General features: G+C 41.2%; 1 protein-coding gene across 3 annotated transcripts in view; it reads right to left on the reverse strand.

The window, feature by feature from the left end:
* Positions 1–2490: 2490 nt before the first annotated feature.
* Positions 2491–26994, reverse strand: part of LOC125461714 (CD83 antigen) — a 42612-nt gene continuing 18108 nt past the window's right edge. For all 3 annotated transcript variants that reach the window (XM_048550794.2, XM_048550785.2, XM_048550805.2), the window contains 3 exons: positions 26763–26991; positions 6579–6679; positions 2491–6145 (listed from right to left, as the gene is read on the reverse strand). In XM_048550794.2, the coding sequence (XP_048406751.1) occupies positions 6053–6145; positions 6579–6679; positions 26763–26991 (423 nt within the window). In that variant the 3' untranslated portion in view covers positions 2491–6052. The remainder of the gene's footprint in view (positions 6146–6578; positions 6680–26762; positions 26992–26994) is intronic.

Genomic DNA, 26994 nt, shown 5'->3' on the forward strand with positions numbered 1-26994 from the left:
TGCATTTATATTCATAGGATGGCCACCACACAACTTACTGGACAACAGTGTTGATGGTGTAGAGATGTTTGGAAGGGATGATAATTGTCTTCATATCTGGTTTCTCCTGAAGCGATCTGGAGTACATGCTATGATCTGAAGAACTCACTGGGGCAGATGAGGATGCCACCCCTCACAGGGCTTCATCATTATTAGCAAGCTCCTCAGTTCCTCCAACTAAGTAATTATCGAGACACTGAAGCTCAATGATGGATTGCATGCAATGATGGCCTTTTGAGATGCAATGTGAGAATGACTGTTATTGCTACCTCAGCCAAAGCAGTTCAGTGACTAGTTTTCCTCCCACTTCCTACAAACAGAGGGGGTGGCTATGGGTACCCGCATGGGCCCAAGCTATGCCTGCCTCTTTGTAGGTTACGTGGAACAGTCCCTCTTCCGCACCTACACTGGCCCTACACCCCACCTCTTCCTCTGTTACATTGATGACTGTATCGGCCCCACCTCGTGCTCCCAAGAGGAGCTTGAACAGTTCATCCACTTCACCAACACCTTCCACCCCAACCTCAAGTTCACCTGGATCATCTCCAACACATCCCTCACCTTCCTGGACCTCTCTGTCTCCATCTCAGGCAACCACCTAGAAACCGATGTCCATTTCAAGCCCACCGACTCCCACAGCTACCTGGAGTACACCTCCTCCCACCCACCTTCCTGCAAAAATTCCATCCCCTATTCCCAATTGCTTCGCCTCTGCTGCATCTGCTTCCAGGATGAGGCATTCCACTCCCGTACATCCAAGATGTCCTCGTTCTTCAACGACCGCAACTCCCCCCCCCACCCTGCGGTGGTCGAGAACGCCCTCGACCATGTCTCCCCCGTTTCCCGCAACTCATCCCTCACAACCCAGCCCCGCAATAACCGCCAAAAGAGAATTTCCCTAGTCCTCACATACCACCCCACCAACCTCCGGATACAACGCATCATCCTCCAACACTTCCGCCATCTACAATCCGACCCCACCACTAAAGACATTTTTCCATCCCCACCCTTGTCTGCCTTCAGGAGAGACCACGTTCTCCATGACTCCCTTGTCCGCTCCATACTCCCCTCCAACCTCACCACACCTGGCACTTTCCCCTGAAACCGCAGGAAGTGCTACACTTGCCCCCACACTTCCTCCCTTACCACCATCCCAGGCCCCAAGATGACTTGCCACATCAAGCAGATGTTCACCTGCACATCTGCCAGTGGTATACTGCATCTGCTATACGCTGTGTGGCTTCCTCTACATCGGGGAAACCAAGCGAGGCTTGGGGACCGCTTTGCAGAACACCTATGCTCGGTTCACAATAAACAACTGCACCTCCCAGTCACAAATCATTTTAACATCCCCTCCCATTCCTTCGACGACATGTCCATCCTGGGCCTCCTGCAGGGCCATAATGATGCCACCTGTAGGCTTCAGGAACAGCAACTCATATTCCGCTTGGGAACCTGGCAGCCCAATGGTATCAATGTGGATTTCACCAGCTTCAAAATCTCCCCTTCCCTCACTGCATCCCAAAACCAGCCCAGCTTGCCCCCGCCTTGCTAACCTGTTCTTCCTCTCACCTATCCCCTCCTCCCACCTCAAGCCGCACCTCCATTTCCTACCTACTAACCTCATCCCACCCCCTTGACCTGTCCGTCCTCGCTGGACTGACCTATACCCTCCCTACCTCCCCACCTATACTCTCCTGTCCACCTATCTTCTCCTCCATTCATCTTCAATCTGCCTCCCCCTCTCTCCCGACTTATTTCAGAATCCTCTCCTATCCCCCATTTCTGATGAAGAGTCTAGGCCTGAAACATCAGCTTTTGTGCTCCTGAGATGCCGCTTGGCCTGCTGTGTTCACGCAGCTCCACACTTTATTATCTCGGATTCTCCAGCATCTGCAGTTCCCATTATCTTTGGCTCCACCTCATTTGAGGACACAGACAAGACAGCACATTGGACAGTGGACTGAATTGGTCTATGAGGGTGTTTGAGTTTAGGCAATATTCCATTTTTCATGCTTTCTCGGACTGTCCGCTTACATACTTGCACATCTTTGCAGGAGCAAATTACTGCAGACCCTAGAATTTGTACTGAAAACAAAAATGCTGGCGATCACAAAGGGTCAGGCAGCATCCGAGGAGAGAAGCAAACTAACATTTCGAGTCTGGCTTCATTCTGACGAAGAGTCATCTAGGGTCCACATTTTTGAAATTTTGTTTTTCAACCTTGAATGTGTCTTTTCTATCAAACATCTAAGTGAACAATATCGGTGCTAAGGAATTATGACAGAGAACTCTTGCTGTGTCCACTAGCTGATTTGCATTATATGCTTTTATGTGGGGTCTGTCTTTGAAAGGTATAATATATGTACATTGACCAAATTGGCACGCAAGTTTGTAATAAAAAAAGTTTTACTTCCTTTTTTTAAAAATTATAAATTTCTCTACATTTTATATTTTGTATCATTCTACGTGCTTTTGTGTTTAGTTACTAATAGAAATCAAAATCAGTATCAGACACTTGTAAAACTTTCTGCTAATTATATTGGCAGCCAGTTGGATTCATAAAACTACTTTAGAACAGAAATAAGCCACTCGGTACATCAGTTCTGCATCCCACACAGAACTTCTCCCAACCCTATCACTGTAACCCCCACATTTATCATGGCTAATCCACATAGCCTGCACATCCCTAGACACTACAAGCACTTTACCATGGCCAATCCACATAACCTGCACACCTTTGAACTGTCGGAGGAAACCCACTCAGACATGGGGAGAATGTGCAAACTCTGCACAGACAGACACACAAGGCTTGAATTGAAGCCGGGTCTCTGGCACTGTGAGGCAGCAATGCTAACCACTGAGCACAATGCCACCTGTATTTGTAATAGCAAATATTAAATCTGTAATTTGATTAGAGTTGTCAATCAATAGCAACTCCAACTAATTATTTGGCCAAATCTCTATAGCATCAGAAACCAAACATTCAGGATGTTCGTAAGGACACTGAGGAATTCCTGATATGTGGGTCTATGTGGGAAATGCCTGAGAAATTTAAACTTCCAATCAATAGTTCCTCTGCTCCCCTGGACCATCTGTGATTGTCAATGACTTTTGGAGTTAGAGTTGGAGAGTCCAGGCAGTTCTGCAGTACTTTCATGTATTATGTACCCAGGAAAATGTTGGATGAAAACCTATTCTTACACCTAGTAACTCCACAACTAATTCTACCACCCAATTACTCCCCATCACCTCAACTAACACCCCATCCCCGAAATCAAATGTGCATCTTACATGAATCACTGTTTTCATCTCATGATTCTCCTGTTCCACTTTAAACCAAAGAATACATAATACATAAAAAAACAGAAATAACTGCAAATGTTGGAAAGTAAAAACAAACAAAAATTCCTGGTAAAACTCAATAGTTCTGTCAGCATCTGTGGACAGAAATCAGAGTGAGTGTTGCAGATCCAGTGAATGGTAAAATTGTTTTTAATGGTTATATAGGAAACTGCTCTATCAGTCCAGTTGAAGATTGATATCAGGGAGTCAGTGTGATCAGTATCTGAATTAATCTGGACAATAATTCATTTTCATTAATGTAATTTTGTGCATGTGCGTCTGCTGCTCCACCCAGTAGCCACTGTAGCAAACACAGTGTTTATCACATTTAATTCCTGCTCAATTGCAAGCAGCTTCCCATTACTATTACTATACTTACCAATTCCCTTATAGAGTCCAATTTTCTGCACTTCTGGCTGGCTGGGGATTGTGAACACCTTGTAGCTAATTACCTAGCCTCTAAAAGACTATTCAAAGGGTACATCTTCATAAAAAGGGTGTTTGACTTTAGACATCAAAAGTCTGTACACCCTACGTAAAACATTGCATCTAAACTAGTCTATACCAACTGTAGACCGACTAGTCCAGTTCGATAGCATCTTGGAAATCAAGTGTTAATGGCTTTAGGAACCATTGCAAATGCACTGGGAACAGACACTTCAAATTACAAACAAAAACAGAAGTTGCTGGAGAAGCTCAGCGGGTCTGGCAGCATGTGAACAGAAATCAGAGTTAACGTTTCAGGTATGGTGGCCCTTCCTGAAGAAACATGAACTCTGATTTCTCTTCACAGATGCTGTCAGACCTTCAGAGCTTTTCCAGCAACTTCTGTTTTGTGTTTCTGATTTACAGCATCCACTGTTCTTTTGGTTTCCACTCCAAAATACAATGCTGGCACATTCAGTTTTTAGGCTCACAAATTATTTAGCAGTGAAAGGTTTGCTGAATTTCTAGGCCAGTACATTTTTGAATGCATCATACAAAGGATGTACCCAAAACATACACAAGTCACCATGATATATTAGCTAATCTATTTGCAAAATCTCATTTTACTGCTCAAACGTTACTCAATTCAGACCCAAATCAATGGAATTTGTTGTTACCCTTAAGTTACCTTAACCTCCTAGCTACAACACCCCTTGGATTTGGCCAATAAATTACAATCCTCAAATGGCTGATTCTGCTGGTGAGAACTATTGGTCCATGAAACATGTCAGTCATTCCTGATCTTCTTTCTGACAGCGGACCACTTCACACCATGATCAGTGCAATTTGGCTGGAATACTTACAATGTTCAGACTGTCTGAGCCTGGCTCTTCTAACTGTAGTAGTCATTTTTGTCCTTGGTATTGACTGACATCAAACCTACCACAACCACATCAAATATTTCCCTGTTAATCAGGATGTCTGAGAGCTAATCTTCCATGGTGTATTTCACATACAGTTCAAATACATATGACCAGTTAAATAATACAGTTCTTTTCCATGAAAAAGAAGGTGCAGGGAACATGATCATGTTATCAAAAACAGAAGGTGTTGGAGAACCTCAACAAGTCAAGCAGCATCTGTGAAGAGAACAAACAGAACTGAAGAAATGTCACTGGACTTGAAATGTTAACTGTTTTTATCTTCACAGGTGCTGCCAGATCTGCTGAATTCTTCCAGCATTTTCTTTTATGGCTCAGATTTCCAGCATCTGCAGTTCACTGGTTAATTTTATATTATTATTGTCAGTTCAACCCTCATCCTTGCATTTGCTGCATTCTTCCGTCTCATTTCGGGTTTCTATCATGTGTGGTATTCTCCTGAACACAATGAAATACGTTTTTGTGGTCAATACTTAAGCCGGTCCAGACCCACATGCCAAGAGAAATACAAGTTTTGTTTTTTGTTGATGAGCTCCAGTTTGAAAACATCTGCACCACAAATGCTGAACTCAACAATATACTTCCAAAATGTGACGCTATTTTTCCAACTCTGCATACATGATTTTCTCAGCAACTCATACAGTTAATCATGAAATGCATTTAAGCCTGAGACTGTACAGTCCAAGCTCCAGGTTTTAGAAGAAGCTAGTGAACTCGGGATCAACATTCCCTCTAAATTATGCATATACAGCCACTCATGTTCCGCGCATGATAATCTGTGTTGATGTGCCAATCATGGCATTGACTTCCAGTTCCAGAAGCTGCCGCTGCACAAGTGTCTCAGAGGACCAGGCAGCTAGTAAGAAAATTAGAGGGACTGCTATTCAGGACATGAATTGAGGTGAAACCAATCAGTTGGAGCTAGGCTGTAGTATTGTGACTGCTGACTTTGCATTCATTCAGGGAAATGTCGGCCTAGGTTTTCCACCTATCAGCACACAACAGGAAATCCTATTTGCTTTTCAGTTTGTTGAAAATCATGGTTTGGTAGTACAGAGATTTTCCATTGATATCCCTAATCTATTAGAGAAGTAGAAAATCCAGGCCATATTGTTGTGAACTCTTGAGCAACTGCATTGAGAATGCTCAATCTCATTTCAATTTCAGCTTTCTCATTGTGTAAAGAGAGAAACTCTTTCATCCCATCAATTTGTGCAGCCTTCAATAGTTTTATGCTGCGCAGTGCAATCCAGACTCGACCTTTCACGATGCTGTGGGTCTCTCATGTTTAGGTTTCAGCATTAAATATTGGTATAAGAGGGCACATTGTCCCCAAATGGCTTCATTGTCTTGCTCATTTCTTTTACACATGTTTCCACTGCTCTGGAATACTTCTGGAAAAAGGAAAGAAAACCACAACATAGGAAACTTATTAACATATTATAGCTTGCATTCATTTTAAAGCTCAACTCCATTCCAAAGTTATGATCTTGAAAATATTTGTTCCATTTTACTTTTGGCAGTTTTACTTTGCCACCAGGGAAGGGCAGCAGTTCTGCATGTTTCTATCTTCAATAATGGTTCTGTCATACAGTCTCTATGGTGTTCAATCAGCACAGCTGGATAAACATGATGCAGAATGACACCTACAGCCTGGGTTTCATTCTGCAGTTGTTCATAGAGACCTGCCGCCTGGCCTAATTGCATGCCTGATGCCATGTGGTGCCTCTCAAGCAAGATCATCAATTGTGTCTCTCTTGTTACTACTGCCCACAGCCTGAGTGACAGGGACACACGTTTCATTCAATGAAATAAAATGTAACTTACCTCGTACACAAAGTACATGCATAGAATGAGAGGCAGGCACATTGCCATTATGATGAATATCAGCATATTCCTGGTTATTCTTTCAAACTGGTTAGATTCACCTGCATTAAAACAAGAATCTGTCATTGCTGAGTCTGATGTCGCATATACATGTTTATACATACAAATGAGTTTTCTTCAATGGTACTGGTGAATAATTGAGCTATATACAGTCACAGTTAGACAGTGCACAAACAGACCCTTCGGTCCAACTTGTCCAAACCAACCAGGTATCCTAAAGTGGATCTAGAGTCATTTGCCAGCATTTGGCCCATATCCCTCTAAACCCTTCCCATTTGTGTATCCATCCAGATGCCTTTTAAATATTGTAATCATTCCAGCCTCTACCACTTTCTCTAGCAGCTTGTTCCAAACACGGACTACCCTCTGCATGAAAAAGTTGCCCCTCGGGTCTCTTTTAAATCTTTTCCCTCTCATCTTACACCTATAACTTCTAGTTTTGGACTCCTCTACCTTGCAAAAAGGACCTTGGTTATTCACCCTATCCATGCCCCTCATGATTTTATAAATCTCTACAGAGATATCCCTCAGCTTCTGGCACTCCAAGGAAAATAGCCCCAGCCTACTCAGCCACTCCCAATAGCTCAAATGCTCTCACCCTGGCAACATCCTTGTAAATTTTTTCTGAACACTTTCAAGATTTTTTAAACATCTATAAGGTCACCCCTCAGCCTCTGATGCTCCGGAGGAAAAGAGCCCCTCAGATTTCTTCACGCCTTTTTCTCAATCTATACTCAGTTTGGGAACCATTCTTTGAATGAATCTTGAACCCAGGATGTTCTAACTCAAAACACTACCCACTGAGTCATCAAATGGACATCAGATGAGGGCAGGATTAGTTACCACTGCATCCATTTGTTGAAACATTTGATGGCATTTGCTGTTACATGTCACACATGAATAACAGCCAAACGGGTGAAGTACCATTGAATGGATAAAGGCCTGTCCCATGGTGTTCATACTGACTTTCTGCAATTGCAACATAGTTTGATTAATTATCCAAAGCCACAAATGAACCTGTCTCAACTCACACTCTCACCAACACTTTCAAATCTTAATCACTCACCAGGTTAAAGAAAAAGTTCTTCACATTGCTATTGTTTCTTTGCCATTCACTTAAACTGATGTCTTCGAATTCTTGGTCATTCCGCCAAAGAGAACAGGTTTATTCCTATCTACTCTGTTCAGACCCTTCATGATTCTGAACACGTCTAATAAACTGCCTTCTAAGGATCCCTTCTCTAAGAAGAACCACCCCAGTTTCCTCAAGGAGGCATTCGAAATAAGATGCTACAGGCACAGTATCAAACCAAATGATACAGAAGCAGAAGTAGGTCATTTAGCCCATCACATCTGTTCCATCATCCAATGAGATCATGGCTGATTTTACAAACCTCAACTCTGCCTTCCTGCCTTTTCCCCATACCCTCGATTCCCTTACTGATTAAAAGTCTATCTCAGCATTGAACAAACTTAACAACCAAGCTTTGCAGCACTCTGCAGTAAAGAATTCCGCAGATTCAATGCCTTTGAGAAAAGAAATTTCTCATTTGTCTTAAATGTGCAACTCCTTACTTTGAGAATATGTCCTGTCGTCCTAGACTCTCCCACAAGGAAAGACAATCTCTCTGCACCTAAGAAGCTGTCAACTTCCCTAAGAATCTTGAAGGTTTCAATAAGGTTCCCTCTCATTCTTCCAAACTCCAATCAGTACAGGCACAGCCTATTCAAACTCTCCTCATAAGACAGACCCTCCATATCTGGTTTCAGTCTTGTGAACCTTCTTTGGACTGCCTCTAATGCCTGCACATCTTTCCTTAGATAAAGATCCAAACTATGCACAGTATTCACAATAGTTCACACTAATGGCCTGCAGTGTCATATACAGTTTTAGATAATTCATTCCCTTTGGAATGAAGGTTAACATTCCATTTGTTTTCCATATTACCCACTGAAATTGAATGTTAACTTTTTATGATTCATATTCAGGACCCCAAATCTCTCAGTTTTGTGGCTTTCTGAATGTCTCAATTCAAATAATATTCAGATCCTCTATTTTTCCTGCCGAAGTGCATAACCTCAATTTCCCACATTATTCCCACATTGCCAAGTTTTGTTGACTCGTTTAACCTGACTGTATACTTCTGCAGACTACATCATCCTTACCAGTTGTTTTTCAACATATTTTTGTGTCAGCTGCAAACTTGGCAATAGCAAATTCACTTTCCCTATCCAAATCATTAATATATACTAAAAATAATTGTGACCTCTACACTGATCCCTACAGCACTTCACTAGTTACCAGTTGCAATCTTGAAAATGTCTCCCTTATCCCAACTCTGTCTTCTGTTAGCTAGCCAATCCTCAATGCATGATAATATTCTGCCTCCTACACCATGGACATCTTATTAAGTAGCCTAATGTGTGGTATGTTATTAAGCGCCTTATGAAAATCAAAACACATTACATCCACCACATCCCTTTTATCTATCATGTCTGTAACCTCCTCAAATAACTATAATAAATTTGTCAAGCATTAATTGCCCTTCATGCAGCCATGCTATACTGCTTGATCATATTATATATTTCCAAATGCTCTGCAATTACATTCTTTATTATACACTAATGTCTTTCCAATAACAGATATTAAACTATAGTTACTTGTTTCTTTTATCTCCTTCCTTTTTTTAATGGAATGTGTTATACAGGCCACATTGGTAGATGGTGACCCCATGAAGAAAAAGAGTGGTATTGCTCAATCAATAGTTTCATGGCTATTGTGAGCCAAAAAGAGCTTATGAAAATCTCAAAGCTTAAAGGGGCATAACAAGGTGCAGGAGTAAAGTAATAAAAGGAAATTAGGGAAGCAAATGGAAGATACAAGGGAACATATTGAATTGTAAAATCAAGCAATCAAGAATTCATTAGTACCAGTGAGCGGGTGACAAGGGAAGGGTTGAGTCTGTCAGACACGTACAACGATAACTTGTACATAGATGCAGAAGATGTGGCGAAACTGAGTAATTTGTGCCCATCTTCACAAGGAAGAGGGATGATGTGGACAATCTAGATAATGAAGATACGTCTAAAACAATAGACAAAATAAGCGTAATGAGATGGGAAGTACTGGAGGACTAATCTCCATAAATGTGGATAAATCATGCGGGGCCAGATATATTGTATCTTAGGCTGCTGTAGGAAGGCAGGGAGGAAATAACAGATGATCCGAGGACCATTTTTGATCCTCACCAGATGCAGGCAATGTACCAGAGGATTGGAATTTTGCAAACATTATATACCATTATTAAAGTAAGCTGGTCAGTCTGACCTTGATGGTGAGCAAATTACTTGAATCAACAATGAGATAGGTTTACCAAGATGTAGAGCTGGATGAACACAGCAGGCCAAGCAGCATCAGAGGAGCAGGAAGGCTGACGTTTTGGGCCTGGACCCTTCTTAAGCGTCTGGCCCGAAAGGTCAGCCTACCTAGTCCTCTGATGCTGCTTGGCCTGCTGTGTTCATCCAGCTCTACACCTTGGTATCTCAGATTCTCCAGCATCTGCAGTTCCTACTATCACTGAGATAGAGTTAACTGTTACTGAAAAAGACACAGATTCATTAGGAATAAATTACTGCAGATGCTAGAATTTGAACTGAAAACAAAAAATGCTGGAGATCATAGCAGGTCAGGCAGCATCCATGGAGAAAAAGCAAGCTAATGTTTTGAGTCTAGATAAACCCATGGGATTCAGGAGAATGTGGCAAGTTAGACTCAAAATTGGTGTTTTTATAAATGGATGGAATTTTCCAGTAGTGTTCTACAAGGTTCAGAGCGGGATCTTTTGCTGTTTATGCGGTTTTTTTATGATTCAGACTTGTATGTGAAAGGCATCATTGGAAAATTTGCAGACACCATTAAAATTAACTATTTAGCTGACAGTGAAGAGGATGCCCATCACCTACAGATTGATGTCAATAGTTTGGTTGAATGGGGAAAAAAGCCGCAAATAAAATGCAATTCAGGGAAGTGCACAATTCTGGGCAAATAAAGCATGGGAATACGCAATAAACAGGAGGATATTGAGAAGGGTAGAGAAATGAAAAAGCTGGAATTCATATACACAGGTCCCTGAAGATGACAGGATATGTAGATAGGGTGATAAAGAAGGCAAATGGAATGCTTTCTTATATCAGGTGAGGTACTGCACACAAAGGCAGGAACGTATGACTGAAATGATATAAGACATTAATTAGATCACAGACGGAGTTGTGTGCAGTTCTGCTTACCACATTATAGGAGGGCCATTATTGCGCTACAGAGAATACAGAGGAGGTTTACAAGGATGTTGCCTGGGCTTGAAAATTATAGGTGAGAGAAATGATTAGACAGGCTAGGGAGAAGAGACTGTGGAGTGACTTAACTGATATGCACATAATAATAAGGGGCTCAGATAGAGCATACAGCAATGACCTGTTTTCTCCAGTGGAGAGGTGAATTACCAAGGGTCACAGATTGAAGGTACGTTGAGGAGAGGGAACATAAGGACAAACTTCTCAGTCAAATGGTCTATGCTGACCATGGTGCTCACTCAGCTAGTTCCAATTGCCTGCATTTGGTGCATATCCCTCTAAACCTTTCCCATCCATGTCCCTACCCAGATATTTTTAAAAAAGTATTTCTATTATACTTGCCTCAACCACTTTCTCTGGCAGCCTATTACATATACACACCATATACACACTCTGCATGAAGAAGTCGCCCCTCTAGTCCTTCTTAGTTCTTTCCCCTCGCACCATAATCTTACGCCCTCTAGTTTTCAATTCTCCATTCCTGAGAAAAAGACTACATGCATTCATCCTTTCTATGCCCCTTATGATTTTATTTACCTCATGAAGGTCACCCGTCATTCCTCTATGTTCCATGGAATAAAGTCCTATCCTGGCCAACCTCTCTTTCTTAGGCCTACTAGTCCTGGAAACATCCTTGTAAATCTTCTTTGCACACTTTCCAGTTTAACCATGCCTCTCCTATAATACGGTGATCAAAAATGTGCACAATACTTCAAATGCAGCCTTACCAATGACTTATACAACTGTAACATAACACTCCAGCTCCTATACTCAATGCCTCACCCGATAAATGCAATCCAAATGCCTTCTACACCAATCTGTCTATCTGTGACACCTCTTTCCATTAACTATGTACTTGTACTCCTAGGTCCCTCTGTTCCACAGCACTCCTTAGTATCTTACCATTTACTGCATAAGTCCTGCCTTGGTTTGACTTTCTAAAGTGCAACACCTCACACTTATCTGTATTGAATTGTATTTGCCAATCCTCAGGCCACTTGCTCATCTGATCAAGATCCCTCTGTAATTCTTGGTAAACTTCCTTGCTATCAACGATTCCTCCTAATTTTGTATCATCCACAAAGTTACTAATCATGCCTTGTACATTCACAACCAGATCATTAACATAAATAATAAATAACAAAGGTCGCAGCACTGACCCCTGTAGCACACCACTAGTTGGTGGAGCTGGAATAGCATGTAGATTTCCCTGAATAAAGGACATTAGTGAAGCAAATGGGTTTTTACAATAATTGAGACTGGCTACATGGCACCCTATTACCTTGATACTCCAGAATTATTAAATTCAAATTCCAGCAGATGCCATGGTAGGATTTAAACTTATGTCCCCAGAGCATTAGTTTCTGGATTTCACGTCCAGTGACATTACCACTATTCCTCTACCTCCCCCAATGGGCGCAATAATCCAGCTGAAGCTAAACCAGTGTTTTTGTAGACGTATTTCATAACCTCCTTGCTTTCACACACCACCATTTAAAAACCAGAGTTTCTCATTTGTTTTGTTAGCCACCTTCTCAACCTGTCGTCAGCATATGTTTCCATGTCTTTTTACTCTTGTACCATTGCAATTGTACTCTAATTGCCAAAGATATTGCCTCTCTTTGCACTTCCTACTAAGATGTACTACTTAACACCACTCTGCATTAAATTTCACTACCCAATGTACCACATTCCACCAGAATATATCCTCTTAAGTTCTAGGTCTATTCTTACGATGCTGCCAAATATTGGGTCACCTTCAAAGTTTCAATTTGTTTCTGGTTCACCAAAGAGGAAACATCAATAAAGAAAATACACAGTGTTATTCCTCAAGGATTGATAATAGGCCTAGGGCCTAGTATTTTCTCCTAATTTTCTCCTATGATATCTTTGCCTTTCAGTGTTCTTTCTTTTTCTGTACCTCTCAGAACTTAGTCTAGTTAGCCTGGTTGTCAGCTGTTGAATTGTTAACCTGACATCTGTAGTATGCATGCATTTTTTGCTTCATCAAAGTTTTAATACTTCTTCATCCAAGGAGCACTAGCTCTGGTTCCTTTACCTTTCCAATATTTGGGAATTATCTTAGATATTTCATATGTAATGATGCAGTTTTGTCTGCCATCTTCCATTTCAACATACTTTGGCCAGATTCATTCTCACAGCATTTTTAAAAACTTGTGTGGAACGTGGGCATCACTGGCAAGGTAGCATTTTTTGCCTGTCCCAGTTATACTATAACTGATTCACTTTCACCCATTTCAGACGGTGATTAAGTCTCATTCACACACTGCTGAGGGTCTGAAGTCACATGTGGGCCAGACCAAGTAAGAATGGCAGATTACATTCCTTAAAAGAACTTTAGCTAACCAGATAGGTTTTCATGTCAATTCGACAATGGTCATCATTTGACCAACTTTTAACTCTTTTAAATTCAATTCCGTTCCCACCATCTGCCATGAGATACAAATTCATGATTTCAGAACATTGTCCAGGATTTCTGGATTATTAGTCCAGTGACATTACCATTACATCATAGTCTCATTTTTCACTCCAATGAAATTGACCCTCCTCTAATTAAATACTTTTACTCTGGATTGCTCCTTGTTCTATTTTATGGCTAACCTAACAATTATGATAATATTATCACTGTTTTTATTATTCCCAGAATGAGGATATGAAGAGTATGAGTTGAGAGCTCTCAGAAGATAAAAACAGGGCAAAATTAGAAAAGGGAAAAAAATGGAAGACTCACATCAGATACATGAAAAATAGAATTATTTATCTGAAACCAAATCAAATAGCAGTGTGTTCATGCCCACAGTGAATGCCAGCTGTAACCATGGCAACCCCCTCACCATAACTAATCTCAAGCAGTTCAAAAAGAGAAAGAAAATCTCACCGGAGGTTGAACTAACCTATTAATACCCTGACAGAGTCCAAAGAAAACTCACTTCAATAAAACAGCATACAACAAAGCTCCTACCAAGGCCACATCCCAATAATCTCACACACTGCAGCCTTAGCCAACTGATGTTGCCATGACCACCACAATCATGACTTTTCGCAAAACACAACAATTTGCATTTTTAAAGTACTTTTAGGAAAAGGTCTGCAGCAAATGATTCAAAAGACAGCCTGGAGAGAGAAAAACCCCAAAGGCCTGAAATGTTTAACTGTTGATGTTCAGAAGGATTTGGGTCCACGCATAAAAGGAACACAAAGTCTGAATTCAAGTACAGCAAGCAGTTAGGAAGACAAATGGCAGGTTGGCTTCCATTACAACGGGATTGGAATAGAAGAACAAGTAAATCTTGTTACCATTGTATGACACGGGTTTGGTGCAACCACACCTACGACTCTGTGCAATTGTGGTCACCATATTTAAGGAAGGATACACTACCTTGGAGGCAATAAAGAAAAAAGTTCACTCGATCAGTTTCTTCTGTTGATACTCCAGAATTATTAATTAAAATAAATAAGTAATTGGGTCTATACTCTTTCAAGCTTAGAAGAAAGAGAAGCAATCTCATTTAAATGTATATGGTTCTGAAGAGGCTTGACCAGGTAGACACTGGGAAATTACTCCCACGGACTAGAGAACCTAAAACATAGGCACACAAGCCTGGTTAAGGGCCAATCATTTTGGAATGAGACGATGGGAATTTTCTTAACTCAAAAGTGTCAATGTTTGGATCTGCCAAAACATTGAAATGTATTCAAGAGGCGACTAGATGTAGCACTTGGGGTGAATGGGATCAAAGGTTATGGGAAGAAAGCAGGATTAGGCTATTGAGTTGGACGATCGACCATGATTGTGAAGAACGGCGGAGCAAGCTCATAGGGTCAAATAGCCTCCTCCTGCTCCTATCTTCTATGTTTCTGTGTTTACACCAAGAGAACAGTAGACACCCAAAATGTTACATTTAAGATGGAGATAGCTAGATTTTAATTTTTTAGGAAATCAGAGGATATGGTCTCAGTGGACTCCTCCAGCAGTGCCCAGCATTACAGATACCTATCTTCAACCAATTCACTCCATGTGATATCAAGAAAACGTTGGAGGTACTGGGTACTGCAAACACTATGGGCCCTGACAAAATTCTGGCAACAGTTCTGAAGACATATGCTCCAGAAGATCCACACCCCCAACCCAAAATCAGGCTTTTCCAGTACAGTTACAACAATGGCATCTACCCGAATTGTGTAAAATTGCCCAAGTATGTCCTGTACACAAAAAGCAAGACAAATCCAACCCAGCCAATTATCGGTACTCTAGATCGTCAGTGAAGTGATAGAAGATGTCATTAACAGTGCTGTCAGGCTGCACTTACTCCACAGTGCCCAGTTCTGTTCTGCCACTCAACTCCTGACCTCATTACAGCCTTGGCTCAAACTTGGACAGATGAGTTGAATTCCAGAGGTGAGGTGAGAGTGATAGCCCTTGACATCATGGCTGCATTCAAACAAGTGTGCCACCAAGGAGCCCTCCCAAACTAAAATCAATGGGAATCATAGGGCAAACTCTCTGTTGGTTGGAGTCATACCTGATACAAAGGAAACTGGTTGTGGTTTTTTGAGGTCAGTCATCTCAGCTCCGGGACATCTTTGCAGGAGCTGGTTAACATAGTGTCCCAGACCCAATCATATTCAGCTTGTAAATCAATGACGTTCCTTTCATTTTAAGGTGAGAAGGGGAGGTGTTTGCCAATGATTGCAAAATGTTCAGGCACCATTCGTGACTCCTCAGATACTGAAGCAGTCCATGTTGAAATGTAAAAAGATCTGGACAATATCCAAGCTTGGGCTGACAAGTGGCAAGCAAAATTTGTGCCCATCAAATACCAAGTAATGGCTATCTATCCACAGCCCTTGATATTCAATGGTGTTGCCATTACTGAATCCCCCACTATTAACATTCCAGGGGCCACCAATGATCAGAAACTCACTTGCCATTCAAACACAGTGGCTACAAAAGTAGGTCAGACACTAGGAATACTATGGCAAATAACTTACCTCCTGACTCCCCAAAGCCTGTACACCATCAACAAAGCATAAGAAAGGAGAGTGAACATCACCATCTGGAAGTTCCCCTCCAAGCCACTCACCATTTTTTCTGTGTCACTGAGTCAAAATTGTAGAATTTTGAGAGGGCATTGTGGACCTCCCTGCAACAAATGGATTGCTGCAGTTCAAAAAGTCAGATCACCACCACATTCTCAACAGCGGCTAGGGACAGGAAATAAATTTTGGCCAGCCAGTGATTTTTAAAATAAGGAGGTGGGCAGCAAAGTGGAATTGATATAGAAAGATCATCCATGATTATGTTGAATTGTGGACCTGTCTACTCTTTCTCAAAAAACAAAAACCAACAGAACATCAGATGTTGTAAATCAGTAACAAAAATAGAAATTTCTGGAAAAGCACAACAGGTCTGGCAACATCTGTGGAGAGAAATCAGAGTTAACATTTTGGGAACTCAAGTTCTGAGTTCTGAGCTCACCGGACCGGAAACATTAACTCTGATTTCTCTCCTCAGAGGCTGCCAGACCTGCTGAGCTTTTCCAGCAGTTTCTGTTTTTGCTATTATTTCTCACATTCTAAATTAGTGCTTCCCAAACCTTTTCTGCTGTGACCGCATTTTCGGCTTAAACATTGACATTAACTCCCAAATGAGAATTGAGAGCACAAGGAGCCTGTCTGTTGGTGGGAGCACACTGTTAAATTTTCCCATTCCTGGAGTTGGCATGAAGGGGAGGTAATTGGGAGGTTTATCCTGGAGAGAAATTCAACTGCCCGTCACCTCTGCAAATACATGCCGTGCATGGGCGGCATTATCAACTCACCAGCAATTAAACTTACCTCCCCAGAAGGTTAAAATGGCGTCTAGTTCCCTGACTGGAAAACCATAATGACCTGCCTGTGGAATTGTGGGAAGGGAACAACTGGCCCAATCAGGGGCCCATTGGTGACACAGAGGCAGGTGAGGTTGTGATCTCTGAAATCTATTACCCTGCCTTGTCCCCAAACCCCTCTTCTCTGCTTTCTTCATCCTGTAGAAAGATTAAAACTGAGGGTGTTACCTTGACTGATGGATTTTAGAACTGAAAAGCTATTGAAATTTGGTTGGGCGACAGCTTCTGCTAACCCAGGGTGCAACTATTGAGGCCTTTGGTAGGGCAAGATCCTCAACCTTGGTTGGCTGTTAGCTCTCAATAAAATGTTTAGTGAATGATCTGATGAATTATTTCATAGGGGGAAGCAGTGTGTTCATCAACATGAGCTAGGCTGCCCTCAAGGAAAATTGCCCCTTTGTTTCTGTTGAAACAAAGAATACTATGACCAATTTACTTCTTCTCAGTATTTTATGCAAACGGAGATTCATCTGTTAGGTGAAAAAGTAGACCATTTGGCCTCTTGTGCCATTTAATAAGGTCATTAATCTCAGTCAGAGGTGATAAGGTGACAGGAGTATCTTAGTGATTTTATGTGACCCAATATAAGCAAATCTCTTGTGGAAATACAATGGTTTTGTCTTCAAACCCTGACCACCATTAATATAAACAGGGCAGCTCAAACACTGAATAATGAAAAAATGAGGCTAGAAGCTTGTTGCTGATAGTTGTCCATATGCATTGCTTGCAGCTAAACAGCATTCCCCAATGAGTAGTTCATAAATTTTCTCCACATGACCACGCCTCTCCTTACTCCGATCTGAGGTTCCCAACTGTTTCAAGAAGTCCATTGTCATCCTGGTGCCAAAATAAAATCAAGCGGCATGCCTTAATGACTACTGCTAAGTGGCTCTGACATCCAAGATTATGAACTGCTTTGAGAGGTTAGTGATGGCACACATCAATCCCAGCCTCCCAGATTGCCTTGATCCACTACAATTCGCCTAATGTCACAACAGGCCCATGGTAGACATCAGCTCTCTGTCCCTATACTCATCCCTGAACATATGGATAACAAGGGCAGACTCGTATTTATTGACTTTATCTCCGCTTTCAACACCATAATTCCAGATAAACTCACCTCCAGTCTCTGAGACCTAGGGCTTTGCTCCCCACTCTGCAATTAAGATCCTCGACTTCCTGACTCCGAGACTGCATTCAGTAAGGATAGGCGACAAAAGCTCCTCCACGATAATCCTCAACAACGGTGTCCCAAAGGCTATGTACACAGTTCCTTTACTATACTCCTTATGCACTCATGACTGTGTAGCCAAATTCTGCTCTAACTTCATTTACAGTTTTGATGATGACACCACCATACTGGGTCATATCTTAAACAACAAGACAGAGTACAGGAGAAAGATAGAGAGCTTATTAGCACGGTGTAAAGGCAACAATCTCTCCTTAATGTCAGCAGAATGAAGGAGCTGGTAACTGACTTCAGGAAGTGGAGTGGAGGGCATGCCCCTATGTGTATCACCAATGCACAGTGGAGACGATCAAGAGCTTCAAGTTTCTAGGAGTTAATATCACCAATAATCTGTCCTGGTCCATCCATGTTGATAGTATAGTCAAGAAAGCATCCCAAAGCCACTATTTCCTCAGAAAGCTAAGGGAATTCGGCATGTCCATATTTGACTCTTACCAATTTTTATAGATGCACCACGGAAAGCATCCTATTTGGACGCATCACAGTTTGGTATATCAACTGCTCTGACCACGACTGCAAAAAATTGAGTTGTGAATACAGCCCAGTCCATCACACAAACCAGCTTTCCATCCATGGAACACACACATAGTAAACAGAATAACTTCAAATATTCTCATCATTAACATTTTAGTAGAATTAAGCCAGGGATGAGAGACTTCAGTTCTATCTAGACTTCCAAAAGGCCTTTGATAAGGTGCCTCACAGGAGGCTGCTGAGCAAGGTGAGGGCCCTTGGTGTTCGAGGTGAGCTACTGGCTTGGATTGAGGATTGGCTGTCTGACAGAAGGCAGAGAGTTGGGAAAAAAGGCTCTTTCTTGGAATGGCAACTGATGGCGAGTGGTGTCCTGCAGGGTTCAGTGTTGGGGCCATAGCTGTTCACTTTATCTATTAATGATCTGGATGAAGGGACTGGGGACATTCTGGTGAAGTTTGCCGATGATACGACAATAAGTGGACAGGCAGGTAGTACTGGGGAGGTGGGGAGGCTGCAGAAAGATTTAGACAGTTTAGGACAGTAGTCCCGGAAATGGCTGGTGAAATTCAATGTGGGCAAATGCGAGGTTTTGCACTTTGGGAAAAAGAATACAGGCATGGACTATTTTCTAAACGATGAGAAAATTCGTAAAGCAGAAGTACAAAGGATCTGGGAGTGTTGGTCCAGGATTCTCTAAAAGTTAACTTGCAGGTAGAGTCCGTGATTAAGAAAGCGAATGTAATGTTGTTGTTTATCTCAAGAGGGTTGGAATATAAAAGCAGTGATGTGCTTCTGAGACTTTATAAAGCTCTAATTAGGCCGCATTTAGAATACTGTGTCCAATTTTGGGCCCCACACCTCAGGAAGGACATACTGGCCCTGGAGCGTGGCCAGCGGAGATTCACACGGATGATCCCTGGAATGGTAGGTTTAGCATACAACAAACAGCTAAGGATCCTGGGATTGTATTCATTAGAGTTTAGAAGGTTGAGGGGAGATCTAATAGAAACTTACAAGATAATGTATGGCTTAGAAAGGGTGGACGCTGGGAAGTTGTTTCCATTTGGTGGGGAGACTAGGACCCGTGGCCACAGCCTTAGAATTAGAGTGGGTAAATTTAAATCGGAAATGAGGGACATTTCTTCAGCCAGAGAGTGGTTGGCTTGTGGAATTCATTGCCACGGAGTGCAGTGGAGGCAGGGACATTAGATGCCTTCTGGGCAGAGATCACTAAATTCTTGATCTCACAAGGAATCAAGGGCTATGGGGAGAGTGCAGGGAAGTGGAGTTGAAATGCCCATCAGCCATGATTTAAATGGCAGAGTGGACTCAATGGGCTGAATGGCCTTACTTCCACTCTTATGTCTTATGGTCTTATGGAGAGACTAGAGAAGCTGGGATTGCACCCCTTAAAGCAGAGTTGGCAGCAAGATTAATAGGGGTGCTCAAAATTGAGGGGTTTGGCAAAGTACTTTGGGTGGAACATTTGCCACAAGCACAAGACCATTAAAGGTCAGAAAGCTTTGAACTATTTGGTAAAAAGAAACACGAAAGAAATAAGGAGAAATTATTCTTATGATCTGGAATGTACTCCTTAAAGGTGTCATAGGAACAGATAGTTCAGGGTTCTCTCAAGGTAGACTTGCAGGTTGAGTCAGTAGTCAGGAAGGCAAATGCAATATTGGCATTAATTTCGAGAGGACTTGAATATAAAAGCAGGGATGTTCTACTGAGGCTTTATAAGGTTCTGGTCAGGACACATTTGGAATATTGTGTGCAGTTTTGGGCCACATATCTCAGGAAGGATGTAGCGGCCCCGGAGTTGGGTTCAGAGGAAGTTCACAAGAATGATCCCAAGAATGGAAAGCTTAACAAATTAGGAATGTTTGAGGACTCTAGGACTATACTCATTGGAGTTTAGAAGGATGGCGGGGGGGGAATCTAATTGAAACTTTCAGAATACTGAATGGACTGGACAAAGTGGATGTTGTGAAGGTACTTCCACTGGTAGGAGAGTCGAGTGCCAGAGGGCACAGCCTTAGAGTAAAGGGAAGACTTTTTAGAACGGAGATGAGGAGAAACTTCTTCAATCAGAGTGTGGCGAATCTATGGAATTTGCTGGCCCACAAGGCTGTGGAGGCCTAGTCATTAAGTACATTTAAGACTGAGATAGATAGGTTCTTGATTATCAAGGAGATCAAGGATTATGGGGAAAAAGCACCTTCTCTGGAGGCTTGACGAATTTATTAACCATGATAGAATGGCAGAGCAGACTCGATGGGCTCAATGGCCTAATGGTCTTACGACTCTGTTTATACTTCCTGGTGCCTTGGGAAAACTGCCAACATAATCGAAGACCCCTCCCACCCCAGTTATACAGTCTTCCACCTTCTTCCTTCAGGCAGAAGACACAAAAATTTGAAAATACATACCAACAGATTCAAGAATAGCTTCTCCCCTGCTGTTGTCAGTCTTTTGATTAGACCCTCATATTAAAGTTGATCTTTCTCTGCACCTTCTCTAGAGATGTAACACTGAATTCTTCAGAGATAATGGGAACTGCAGATGCCGGAGAATCCAAGATAACAAAGTGTGAAGCTGGCTGAGCACAGCAGGTCAAGCAGCATCTTAGGAGCGCAAAAGCTGACATTTCAGGCCTAGACCCTTCATCAAAGACTGCCTGCTATGTTCAGCCAGCTTCACACTTTGTTACACTGAATTCTTCATTTTGTTCTGTTACCCTGACGTACTTAAGGTATGATTTGCATGGATAGCACATAAAACAATACTTCTCACTGTATTTCAGTGACATCACTAAATCAAATCAAACCATCATGTGGTGCGACCATCCACCCACCACTTCCTCAAGGTTCCTAGCTGAACAAACTATCATCTAATATGACTTTCATTTAGGAATGCAGAAGCTAATGGGCATGGGGAAATCTATACACACTTACACATATGCAACATTGCGACAAATTATTTAAAACAACCATGTTCGCCTTTGTATCTTCCAGTTCTATTTTCTTCAGTACAAAGACCCACAGGGTTGAGGACTCAATAGATGACTACCTTCTGGACTTCATGACTTTAGTAGTTTCAGATTTTATCCTCTGCTCCAAATATTTATGAAAGTAAGTACAAATAATAGTTCTTATGTTGCTACTTACAGCATTTTTACACTTATCTTTTAGATATTTTCCAATCTAACTGTTCAGAGATGATATTACACATCGCTGGAGCAGGCAGGACTTGAAATCAGGCATTCTGTCTCAGAGATAGGGATACAACTACTGTGCCACATCAGCCCTAAAACCCATTTCTTATTGTTTGCCTCATTACCAGCCCCTTCTGCACTGCACAATTATGCCTTGAAATTTTAATAACTCCAACCTATCATAGACTTTTCCTTTAATTGTATTTTCCCTGCTTCCTTAGTGCCACCTTGCAGCAATATATCTGCTGCTTCAGGGTTTTTTTTAAAAAACTGCTACATTATTAACCTTTTCCAGTTTTGATAACAGGTCATCAACTTTTGTTGCATTGTACCTGCAGGGGTCAAAAGGGGGACCAACTTCAAACCAGCAAGACCCTGAGACAGTAAAATATTAGTGGTGCCTGCTGTCCCATGGAAGATGGTGACCTAACTCACAGCTACCAGCCCATTAGTGGCGACCATTGTTGAGGTTACACAATAAACGACACATTGGGATGGCACATGGTCTTGAAGAGATGATAAATTCATCTTGAAGCAAGCCGTGTGTGTGTGTGTGTGTGTGTGTGTGTGTGTGTGTGTGTGTGTGTGTGTGTGTGTGTGTGTGTGTGCGCGCGCGCGCGCGCGTTATCTTGTAAGGTGGCAGCATTGTAGCTGTGGGGGTGGCCATTGCTCTACTGGTGAGCTCTATCCACTGCTCTGGAGCATCCATAATGGAGGCTACCAGCTATTATACTGATCACTGCTACAAGATGCAGCAGTTCTTCCCTTGCCAGTGAAGTAATAACAGGGCTGGAAACTAATTGTTTGAATTGGCATTATCAACCAAATGTCAAACTGTCAAAAAGCCCATGTCCAAACAGCTGATCAAATCTCGAACCGTAACTTGGATACTCTCTCCACAGTGGCTGCCTGACTTATTAGGTATTTCCAGCATTTTCTATATTTACTAATGAAACAAAATTGTTTTCTATCTCTGAAACCATTGATTTGCCTTTGTAGTAGACATGGATGAGCCTGTTCCCATCTGTAATAGTAAATTTATAGCATCTAGAAAACTGCATGAAGTGTCTTCAGTTAGCACCTGAGATAGCCTGTCTAAGTGACTGAAGTGATTCTCTGGATTAAGTATTGTGGTCTTTATGGTGTAAATTCCAAGTCCACAGCTCATAACAAAGTCAATATTTGCTCTCTGCAAAACATCGCCCCCTTCCGACATAGTTAGTAACGTAGAAGCAAAGACATTGCTATAAGGAGACGTAGAGTTGAAGTTTTTTGTCTGTAACTCATCAGGAGTGATACGCAGGAAAACAACAATTTATAAAGTATGAGAAGAGAGTGGTGATTGGTTATTGTTGGCATGAGAAGCAGCAGAAACTCTACAAGATAACCCTATTAAATTCAAACCAGACAAGTTAACTCAGTGCTCGGTACATTGCCTTGGAGATGCCGCAAGGATTGATTGTCTCCATAGCCCTTTCTTCAGTGAAAGAGATGTAATGTTGAGGTTCAAAATGTTTTGCACAAAAATGTGAATAAAAATAGCATGCACAAATTTGACAAGCCTGAAATATAAAATGATGTAGCAGCTGAAGAAAAAGGCAAAGAATTCTAGGACAATCATTAAATGGTGTACTTATCAAATAGTTCAACTATTTCTGGCTTTATGACAGGCTAAGAGATTTTGAAACAATTAAAGTTGTTTGCAGAAATGAAATATGTAAAAGGCTGCTTTATCAGCATCTCTGAGATTTTAAAACGTTTAAAAAATAATTAAAAATTAAATACATCTTTATCAATACAGACAGAGGGACAGAACAGTGAAAATAGCCACAGATACCAGTCAACAGATTGAGGATATAAATTGAACTCCTCTTATTGCTTGTGATAAATTGTGTGATGCTGTTGTTACTGAACAGATTGCTTTTTTCTGCAGGTATGTGAATTCAAAGGCAACCTACAGGGGTTGATTTCATGGCCCTTAAAAAGCAGGGGGAGAATAAATTTTCTCTAGGTCAGAAGGAACTCATGGCATCAATTTAATCTGGTTGTTACTGATGGAGCACCAAGTGAAAGAGAGTTTCGATGTTTGGTTGCAATAAAGAACTAGATCACAACGAGATATTATTTCTTTGCATAATACACCAAAGCAGTCTGTCCCCATGTGTTTCTTCTTTCATGCACTAAAGTAATGTCTCACTTTCTGTACATATTTTGTTTGTCTGATTTATTGCAAAAGCCTTCTTTTATAATCACCAGTTTTGGCAGTCATGCTATGATCGAGGTCCCCATCTCCTTATTGTTTCTTTTCCTTCAGTGCTGATTGTAATATCGTTCAGTTCCAAAGAGCATTACGAGCGATAATATTAACTGTTTCATGTTCTGGACAGAAGCTGCCTGAGTAACACTAGCTTTTTTCTTTTTATCCACCCACCAGTCCCTGCAAGTCACCCGAATTGACATGAAATGTCTCAAACCCTTTGATCGCTTAGTAATCATGTCTGAAGCATCCATTGTTTAGGGGGGTAGCGTGACACAGATCATACATCTGTATTTTTGAAGATATAATGTTTTAAAACTTCCAAATTATTGGGGCTATTACAAGTTAAATTAAGACAAGGTAACATACTTAGAACTGCAAAGCCCAAGATCAAAGTAAAATAACAAAAGAATTATTGGTGGTGGAGTGAAGGGGGCATTTAAAAAGAGAGACCCTCTACAATCTGGAAAACCTTCAAAATCTTCTCAGGAAGACATTACCAAATGCAACTTATGGTACAGTGATACCATGCCTATCATAGGCAGGTATATCAAACAATAAACCTTAGAAATCCACATTGGAGCCTGTATTTCAAGGGAAATTCTAAGAGCTTTTGGGGATTTTTGAGAGGGAAGCTTCTATATTTACTTCTCTCTGTCTTAGAAATGACTTGGTTCCCATGAAAAGAACAGTAGAAAAGGAATATTAGGGAGCTGAAAATAATTTGAGAAATTGCAACATTCACTACTAATGACTACATTCAAGAAACCAGTGAATCCCCCTCAATCTCAGGTTTAAACCTTACCTCTTAAAAACAATTAAAGGACTCTAAAATTTATTTTCTTTTATCAATCTTCACACTGGATTTTATCTCTTAATTTTGCACCTAGGCTTGTATGTGAGAGAGGCAAGTGGCTGAATGAAATTGGTTACATTTCTATTGTATTTCACAGGGTTAGCAGGTAACACTGATTTCCATCATTCAAGAAAACCTTTCGATTAATCCCTTGTAGTAAAAAAAAGTAACTACATTTTAACAGGAGAAATGTACAGCGTCATGTTAGAAAGGATTAAAACTTAGGTGTGATTAACAGAGAAGGTTGAAAAGAGGAAGCTAATTTATCCCTTCTTACTTGTTTGTAGCAAGCAACAAAAACATTTTTTGTGAAGGACTCCTATATTGCAACATTAAATAAGTTATTTCTGGGTATCACTACCCACTCATGGTTTCATTAAAACTTCTGGTGGGGCGATTTACAAGTAAACACCTCTGCTAAAAGTTCAAAACACTGCTTGTGTCCATTGACTTTAGTTGGAGGAAGAGCACCTAATTTTCCATTTTGGTATTTTACATCCCTCAGGACTCAACATTGAGCTCAATAAAGTCAGACCATGAACCATTTTGGTACCCCCCTCACCTCTCTTTGTACAGCATAAAACACCACTTTTCAGTTCTGAAGAAGTCATATTGGACTTTTATTAGTCACTCATGGGATGTGGGTTGGGTTAGCATTTATTGCCCAATCTTTGTCATCCTTGAGAAGGTGGTATTGAGCTGCTTTCTTGAAACAGTGTAGTCCATGTGCTATAGGTAGATCATAACACCTTTAGAGAAGTAATATCAGGATTCTGACCCAAGTGACAGTGAAAGAATGGTGACCATTTTTTCCAATCTGAATAGTGAGTGGTTTGGAGGGGAACTTGCAAGTGGTTCCCATGTATCTGCTGCCCATGGGTTTGGATGGTGCTCTCTAAAGGAACTTTGGTGAACTTCTAGTGTTTCTTGTAGACAGTACACACTGTTGCTACTGATCATCAATGCTGGTCTGACTGATTGTTTGTGGATGTGGGGCCAATCTAGCAGGCTGCTTTGCCCTGAATCGTGTCAAGCTTCCTGAGTGTTGTTGGAGCTGCACTCATCCCGGCAAGTGGGGAGTATTCCATCACACTCATGACTTGTGAAGATGCTAGGCAGGCTTTGAGGGGTCACAATGTAAGTTACTCACTGTGAAATTCCTAACTTTTGACCAGTTCTTGTATTTATATAGCAAATAAACAGTTATTTTGGTTTCTCACTCCACAGATGCTGCCAGACCTGCAGAGTTGATCCAACACTTACTTCTTTTTATTTCAGATGACTAGCAACCGTTCTTTACTTTTAAGATGATCTGTATAAGTTTACTAATTGACATCAGAAGAATTAATGCGGGTAGCACCCAGCACCACTTTGAAGTATTGCTAGATGAATTATTTAGTACAAAATCAAAACATAAATGCTGTCAATACACAACAGACCAGGAAAAGTCTGGAGGAAGAAATAGAACCAGGAACAAATTTTAGGTCCTGCCTGTAGCTACTGGCAAGTTAATGAAGTGCAAATGAAGATACGATGGCTGAATTAGCACCTACAGAAGAAGGTTTTATGTTGTGGGGGAGCACAAGACGCTTTGAATATGAAAGTCGATACATACCATTGAATTTTCCATCCATGGGCAGAATTTCTCACCAATAGTTGATTGGTAATTCTATCAAACAAAGCTCTGCCTCAACAATATTAGTCCATAAACCCTAGTCTACGATTTAGGTGTAATAAAAGAAGAATGGAAAAAAAATTCAGTAGTTTTTCTAAGAACATGCTAATTTCAACTTTTGATAAGATACTGACGCATTTTTTGCAGTCTCACATTTCCCTTTACATTTTGCTCTCCAAGTGGTGCCCAGACAGAACACTGGTATGTTCCAAAATCTTCACTGCTGACGTTGTAAATTGTCAAGAAATACGGACTGGCAGAATTAACGTCAATGTATCTATTGAAACCCCGATACCTCCAGACAATGTTCTCTTTGAGATCCCTTCGCACAATTCCAGATAAACTGAACCCATCATCAGCTACCTG

Source organism: Stegostoma tigrinum, chromosome 2 (assembly GCF_030684315.1).
Source record: "Stegostoma tigrinum isolate sSteTig4 chromosome 2, sSteTig4.hap1, whole genome shotgun sequence".
Lineage (NCBI taxonomy): Eukaryota > Metazoa > Chordata > Chondrichthyes > Orectolobiformes > Stegostomatidae > Stegostoma > Stegostoma tigrinum.